The sequence below is a fragment of the Ixodes scapularis genome, unplaced genomic scaffold, assembly GCF_016920785.2.
Source record: "Ixodes scapularis isolate PalLabHiFi unplaced genomic scaffold, ASM1692078v2 PGA_scaffold0__279_contigs__length_252992795, whole genome shotgun sequence".
In the NCBI taxonomy this organism is placed as follows: Eukaryota; Metazoa; Arthropoda; class Arachnida; order Ixodida; family Ixodidae; genus Ixodes; species Ixodes scapularis.
In genome coordinates, this window is record NW_024609835.1 from 73,254,594 (window position 1) to 73,262,937 (window position 8,344).

The window sequence follows — 8,344 nt, forward strand, 5'->3', positions numbered from 1 at the left end:
AAGGCATGTGATGAGGAGGCAGATCGCTCGCTTCCGAAAATGCTCTTGTGACCAAAAGGGAACGTCGTAATCCCGTCGCTGCAAATGTATCGCTTGTTGTTGAACGGATTCATAGCAATCTTTTCGACCGAGATGCTTTTGTTCTCGTTAGGTTTTCGAGCAATCAAGTGCTGCGTCACTCTGTGCAAAGTTTTCGTCTCTAGAGCATGCCTGTACAGCTCGTAGGTGAACTTGCGAGACTCGGATTTTTTACCTCTTTGGCTCTTACGCAACACGTGTTACTGCTTGTTTTGAAGCTGTATAGCTTTGGTTTTAAGCAAAAAAAAAAGCCATTAAGTGAGTAGTCGGATATTCATTTTTTAACACACCGAGCCTCATTTTGTTTTCGGTTGAAAAGAGCTTGTGACTCTCTGGATATCCAGATGTATCCAAGCATGCGTCTCGGCGTTGGAGCAGTTTGTCGTCTACGTCTGATCTTTGGAGGTGTAGGAAGAAGGAATGCGTGTCGCAGTAAAGAGACCCTGTTGAGGGGATCGCACGACGAAGTTGATTATAAAAGAAGTCGTACAATACTATTTGTGATATCTCAAGATTTGAGAACCCTGCGTAGAGCGTTTGTTTGAGTTTGATCACTCTCGGAGCAAACTGCAAAATTACGACCTGCGAGCTAAGTGCTCGAAACTGTGTCAGGGTCGGCTTCTTAAGCATTTTCAGTACGTCGTCCTCTTTAACGCAGAGTTTAATGTGTCCATGTTTACGGGCATTCTCGATCGTTTTGCCATACATGATATTCGTGAACAGTTTGGAAAGATTCTTCTGGAAAGAGTTGGTTGCCTGCTGTCTCAGCTGGTGGTTAAAATCAATAAACTCCTTCAAGAACGCTCGCTGCGAGAAATTTAGGACTCGGTGAATTTCGGTGACCTCTAGTCCTAACTGGGTGTACAGTTTCCAAATCCGGTAGTGCAAAACGTATTTCGTTTTGTCGTGAAGTGTGAGCAACAGCTTCGTGGTGGATTCCTCTTTGGGCATTTCAAACTTGCCAATGAGACTTTTTTGATAGCCGGAAAACCAATCGTAGGGAACGCTTTGCTTCACCGGGGCCAAGGGAAAGTCAGAATGAATCTCGTGCAAGTCATGAGGATATCTGAGGTCTACCTCCAAAATGTAGCCCGTCGGAGCGTCATCTGGAACGTCACCAATGTTCAGGCAGGAAATCTCGTCTTTCGTCAAACACTCAAAGTCCGACACTGGGAGGGCTTCTCTCATTGTCGCCGCATACAGACCGTTTACGTCCAAGTCCGAAATCTGAGACGGTTCGTGCTGTGGGTTAAACATATCCGTTTCCGGAACATTTCCGACAGCATGACGGGTCGTGCATTGGGTAACCCCTCCGCGAATACCCTGTTCTATCATGAGATATGTGTCAGGATCGTCAATTAGCTGCAGTCTTACTTTCGACTGTTTCAACGCACACGACAAGCTTAGGGACGGTAACGATACGAAATGTAAAGCCTCAATGTCGTACGTCTCCAGCGTCCACCGTCTGAAGTTTTGGAAAACATCGGCAAGTAGGAGGCAGTCCGTCTTTAGGTAAAGGTCGCTGTATTTTCCAAGGTTCTTCAAACCAAAGGTACCGAAAACGACCTGCGCATGTTCGTAGTCTTCTTCACACACCCTGATCCCAGCCAACTTGTTAAAAAAGGACTGTCGTGGCGGAAGGCTTTGACCCTCGTAACTCTCAAAGCCTGTAATGAAATCGTAACAAAACACTTCTTTGTGGGCAAGGAGGTCGACGTGCTCGGGAAAGGACTGACGAAGGCAACAAAAATGCTCTGTTTTCTTAGAGTGGAGATTTTGCACGATCGTCTCCAGGCTTGCATTAAGAAATGCGAGGCTGTCAATAAAGCAAAGGTTGCCTATCTCTAACATTTTAAAATTCTGGCACGAGCTTCCGAGTACGTTAATATCCTTGGACTCGAACAAATTAAGCTTGCCTAGAAAGAAAATGAGGTCGTAGGAATGGTTATGCGCTATGAGTGGAACGGTATGTTCTTTGATTCGATGGTTTAGGTTACACTGGGAGCAAAGCGCTCGCCTATACTCTACCGTCATGTGGTCGTGGTCGCGAGTTTTAATTTTCTTGCTAAAGCTTTCGTAGCAAATACCACAGCGGGAAGAGTCTGCTCGGGAAGCCTCGTTTTTTTAGTCATTTCAAGAGGCACTTTACTCGACCTAATCAATCGTGTATTTCCGTCGCTAGAAAGTTGAGAATCAAACTGTATCTTTCTACGCAGTCGGGTCCGCGATAAAGGTATTCCTCAACAATGGACGAATCGTTCGACCGGATGACGAGAAGACAGAAAGAGCTGGGGACGTGATTCTCGTAAACATTGCCTGTCGACTGAGTCGGTTCCAGAATTGCTTCAAAGTCGTAAACGCAATAAAAGGGGAACTCTTCCATGACATGCCTGCTCCGAAAGTATAGTTCATCATCCTTGGTTGGGAAGACGGTTTTGCCCGGCTTCTTGTTCCTGCACATGGAGATATGGTCAGACAGGGTTTCTTGCCTCTGAAACCCGGTCAGACACCTCTTACAACGAAAGCGTAGGCTTTTAGTATTTGAAAAAAGTCTCGCAAAGTTTGTAATGCCCACGAAATGATTCTCAACAAGGAGAAGATCGACATGCTGCTCCAACTCGTTATCGACTACCTTCAGTAGGTAGACAAAGCTTTTCTCGCTGTCATAGCCAAACACATTCATTGAGACACAATTATTTCGCTCAAAGGCCCCCACGTCCTGGGGAAAGGTTAGAGGGAACGTTTTCGGAAAGACATACTTGCACATATGTTCACGATACGAGGATGCTCTTCCTCTGTAAACCCCGTTCGCAGGATGCAAAACGGCGAGCACTGCAAACACAAAGCACATGTCCCGTTCAGATTCGTGAAGACGCTCAGTGACACTTACGAGGCATTGCTTTGAGGTAAGTTGCTCCGGCAGAGAAAAATTCCCGCAACCAACAGTCGGGGGAAGGAATCGTCCCAAACTAATAGTACAAACTTTGATCCCGACAAGAAAGAATCCCGAGCCTTGTTCCTGATAATGCTCCAACCGGGCAGCTATTTCAGTGCGAACTCGCTGAATCGAACTACTGATATTACCGTCCGCAAATGCGGTTTGGACCTGACTATGAAAAAAGTGCACAGTCACATCAATGTCGTCAGGAAGGAGACGTCCGAGCTCGACACTGAGTGTCACAAAAAAACAAAGAGGCAGACCAAAATGTCGGAGCACGTTTGACATGTGCTCTGCACGATGTCTAAAAAAGGTGGCCACGTCGTACGCCTCTGTGTCTCTTTCGTGTAAGTGTAACTCGTACCGAGCCACGTAATTACGAAGAGCGCACACTCTTTCATGAAAGGGAATGCATGGCGAGGGAGTCACATTGTGCACCAAGACTAAGTGAACTTGCAGCGAGTCTGCACTGGAATAATGCTGTCGATCGTCGGGAGAACACAGGTGACAAATAACCATGATGGGGATGAGATGGCTAGACGATATTCGTAGATATCCGACGATTAGGTGACGAGGGGGCTAGATGATCCGAGTCGTCTAGGTGACCTTTTCACAGAGACCGAAACAAAAAATCCCATTAGCGAGGAGAACACTAGGCTTTTAGACTGCTCACCTTGCTGTGCAAGAAGGGTGTGATGGCGGACCGACGTGAATTTTCTCCCTCTCGATGACCAAATGCTGAAACAAAATGACTTATTAGCAAGGAAAACGCGAGGCTTTTAGTCCGCCCACCTTGTAGCGCGAAGATCAGGAGAAAAATCGATGCGTGAGTTGGGTAGTTTGAGTGCGAAGCCGTTTTATAGAGTCACAAAGCTGGAGTACGCCCAGGGAGTCATATGCCGTGCAATCGAAATAAACGGCCAAGTCGCAATGTTTAACGCAGATTTTCCTCTTAGCATTTACTGATAGGATGCGCACGTCCGACGACACTGCCAGTAAGCAACTAATGGCCTATTCGTCTGGGGCACGAAGCACCCGCGCAATGCAGTACACGTTTTCTACTTTACACTCTAAAAAAAAAGAGTAGTCACATATGACAACCTTTGGGGTGGTAAAAAGTTGCCCCAAATATAACGACCACTAAGGTAAAAATGACGACTCCACACGTAGTCAAAAAGCAGGTATTCAAATTCGACTACCCCTAAAAGCAACATGGCGGACGGTTAGCGAGGCTCGGATTCCCCGGTAAGGCCAAGCGAACAGCACGGCTTTTCGGCCGAGTTAGAGAATATGTCGCATACGCCTATTCGACGTCTTCCAAGCGCCATCAGACACTATAAACATCCGTCCTTAGACACCGGTACCGTACCAATTAGCCGGGAGGACGGCAGCGTGTTTGCCGGAATCGCCGCGATTGCACCCGACGGCATTTCGCTAGATTGACTGTATTTTTACCGCCGGCGGAGAACGCTCAAAAAAGAAATCGTAACGCGAGTAATGGGCACGCTGACTTTATTGAAGATAACGTGTGCTTGTCGTTTGCGGCGATGAATCGCCAGGGACCTTCGTCGACACCGACGGGAGGCGTTTAACTCGCACCAATGCCCCGCTATCTTTCTTTCTTTCTTTTTGTGTTTTTCTTATCTCTTCTTGTTTGTCCCTACCTCAACCGACGTGGTTATCCATTGCTGCCTGCACATCGCAGCTCTTCGACACAGAACAATAATTTATATGGCCGAGTGACACAATTATTACGATTGTTTTCCATCTGAGGGGCACGTAGGGAGCCCAGTGGACCGCAGAGCCTGGACGGCTGGACCGTATGCCAGCTGTTTGTAATCAATAGCTACAGGACTGCACAACACTTAGCTTATTGAATAAGGCGGCAGCTTGCGCCGGCTAGGAGGTGTAGTAGTAACCGCTATATGCGCTAAAAAAATGCTCATTCGCTAACTCTCCTGAGGCTCCTGAGCTACGTACGTGTGCACATATGACAACTCATGCGCCAACACACAAATCACGATACCGAACACTGTTACGGGCACGCACATATCAACAGTACAACAAGGCACAAGCAACTGCAACACAACACCACCGCGACTCTCTACTCTGACCACCCTACCGACCCGATTCGTATATATGCCCTACCCGGTCCTGACAAGGACTAGGCAAGTGACTGCCGCTGTTTAGTTGACGAATACAAAGAGTATCTGCAAGTATTATTAGTATACAGTTGTTCTGAGTATATAGATTGGCCGGCTAGACACCTTTCTTAATCTAACGCTTTGAAAGGCAACATGATATGAAAGTAATCGGCTAAAGTAACACCACATGGCATGCTCCCGATCAGTTTCGGTTTCAGATTCACGCAGTGATAAGCTTACTAATGCCATGTTGCCCCATGCTCGTTCCGCGCGTGTAATAGCAGCAAAGGTTGCAATATCTGCATTCCTAGTCAGTAATCGGCTAAAGGTAACACAATTCGTAGTCTTGTGTTGTTAAATATCCCACCAAGCCCAGCGCATCATTTGCTACGTAGAGTTTGATAACTGAAAAAGTGATAATAAATTGCGTGAAGCTGAGACCATAGAGTTATTATTGTAATAACTCTATGGCTAAAACCAAATCCCGCAGTATCGGTTTTGATACGCTGACAGAGTTTCCCGATTTGGGTAATTCAGCAAGGCCGCGCCAGGCTGCCGCTGGCAGCTAGAGCAAGATGGCCGCACGCAGCAGCTCGCTCGGAGGCATACCGTCGGCGTCATTTTACTCGAAAAACAGTAAGCCGTCCTATTGGCCTCCAGATCGACCTAGAGGTGGCGCTACGGTCACGCTATCATCATCACCAAAGCGGGGATAGGAGAACGGCCGCCCCATAGGCTCTCCACGTTCGCGCGCGAGGCGGCGTAGATTCTTGCGTTTATTTTGTCGCATACTATTCCTGGGAAAACAATTCTAGCGGAAAAGGATGCGGTACTGTTCGGTGCTTCAGTGAAGATCGAATCGCGTTGCCAGCGTGCGGCCTAGATTTATATATTCGCCTGTGGGGGTGCGTCATCTGCTCTAGGCAGACGTTGGAAAGCATGGTTCCCCACTACTGATGCCTGTCTCTGGCTGAACTGGAAAATTTATGTTAAATATTTGTTTCTTTTAAAATGGATGTATCGGTTCATCAACGTGAGAATTAAAAAAACAATAAATTCCAACCCAGATAACATAAGACTGGTACTGTGGGCTGCGAAATCGCAGTTTCTATGCTTTTTTTTAAACTTCTAGCTTTTGCAGTAATATAAATATTTAGAATGAAGATAAGCTAGCGCTGTATTGGAAATTACCATGCTATTGAGTTCCTCTTACCCTTTTACTGTGCCATAGTGTAAGTAAATTATTTGGAGTCTGAACAAATCTACTGCGTCGCGATGAGGAGAGTGTGCCTCTTCTAGTTTAGCCTCTGCAAACTGCACGGTTGGCAGGACAACTGAAACAAGTGAAACAAACTGTTCTTTTACATCTGCCGTGACTGTAATAAACGAGTGTACCCGAGAAACGCAGCAATGTACCTGTTATTAAATGCTTTTCTCGGTAGTGTGGGTTCACCCACTTCAATTTTCTTGGTAAGGGCCGCGGATGTCAAGAGGCTAATTCTATACATTTCTGGCTAAGTAATCTTGCACTGAAACACAGTAGACTCTGCAACTCCAACAAACGACGCGCACCACGACACAGACAGCATCGGCCGCACTGATACTCTTTTACTGATGAGGGCAAACGACCTTCACGAGACTTTCCGATCACCCTCCGCCCTCACCTAACGTATATCGGGACTGGCCAGTTCATCGATTAACTTTCAGATTATTCAAGTAATGCTTTAATTGCAATTTTTCTTGCCGGTTAATTGGACTCTTGTACTGGAGAAAGTCAACAAGGAGTAAAAAATGATAGGATGGAAGCTTGGGCGAGTTGGTGAACCATACTTGACGGTGACAGCGCAGGAAAAATCAATCTCACACCAGACACCCAGGAAGACAAGCACACGCGCTGCTTTAATATTTTTGACGTCCTTCTTTCTTTTGTGACACAGGCTTCCACGGTAAACCACTTCAGCGTGCTTGTCATTTCACCGAGGGTGATTATACTGTTTAAATAATAACTTTAAAAAATACTTTATTTTAAAAGGCTTCCTGTGTTAATATTTATGAAGGGCTCACAACGTGAAGTTTAGAATGGGAATGCAATATGCCATTTATGACATAGTAAACCTTGTAAAAAAATGTGTAGTTTTAACGTCTTTCACGCAATATGACCGGCAAAAAATCAACATACGGATTTATTGATTGATTAGTCTATTAAAGGATAGCGATCAGTTGGGTTAATTTTTTAATCAAACTACATACCCCCTCAACATTCAATGCTTTATGAAAGCCACGCTTTGTGCGAGATAACAAAAATACGTGGGACCAGCGATTGTATACAAACCAACACACTAAGCTTATGGAAACTTCCGACTTAAAAATAATCGCTTTGCTGAATTTCTACGCATCGGAAACGATACAACACAAACTTTAGTAAGAAGAAACGGCGAAAAAAATATAAAATATTTATTAACGGATGTCAAGCTCAGCCTGAAACGGGCTTGCTTCGTCGAGATCCATGCTTCTGAGCGTGCGCCCGCAGCAGACGACGTCCGGCGGTATCCCCGCTTTCGCGCGTTTCCAATTTCGGCCGCACGGTGGCGACACAGTTCGATCGAAAGTGTTGCGCAACCACATTACTCCGTTCGCTGTTGTTTTTGAGTCCCGTCCGCTTAGTAACAGTGCTTCAAATTTCTGCGTATAATTGTCGATACAGTGGGCCGTAATTGATGGCACAATATTTGTACCAATTCTGATACGTTTTCTTGGTAAAGCTTTGAATGGTACACGTTTTAACCGTTTTTATTGACTTTTCCTTCTAATTTTAGGTTCCTAAGTTAGGAACATATTGGACATCGTCGCCGGCGAAGATGTCAGCGATTTTAGTGATCTGTCGGAAAGTTACGAAAATTAGTCCCCCCGCCGCGGCTGAGCCCTCTGAGACAAGTGATGATAAAGAAACCGTAGAAAATTCCTTCGGATCATCTGTAGCTTCGTCCTCTCGTCCATACAACAAATGCCGAAAAGAATTGCTCCAAAACAGTCATGCTGAATTTTCCAAAGTATTCTCTGAGCCGGATGCCATAGATTCGCCATTGTTCCTTTTCCGCCAGTTTCTAAGTACTGATATGCTCACCATGCTAGTGGAGCAAACAAATGTGTACAGTACGCAGAAATACGGCAGCTCCGTGACAGA

General features: G+C 45.8%; 1 protein-coding gene across 1 annotated transcript; it reads right to left on the minus strand.

Moving 5' to 3' along the window:
- Window positions 1–312: 312 nt before the first annotated feature.
- Window positions 313–1,929, minus strand: LOC120843819. The gene has a single exon (XM_040215256.2). It carries the CDS (start codon window positions 1,927–1,929, stop codon window positions 313–315), a length of 1,617 nt encoding a protein of 538 aa, XP_040071190.2.
- Between the last annotated feature and the right edge of the window lie 6,415 nt (window positions 1,930–8,344).

Excerpts from the sequence above, each read along its gene's own strand:
- LOC120843819 (XM_040215256.2), bottom strand. The coding sequence starts at position 1,929 with ATGTTAGAGATAGGCAACCTTTGCTTTATTGACAGCCTCGCATTTCTT.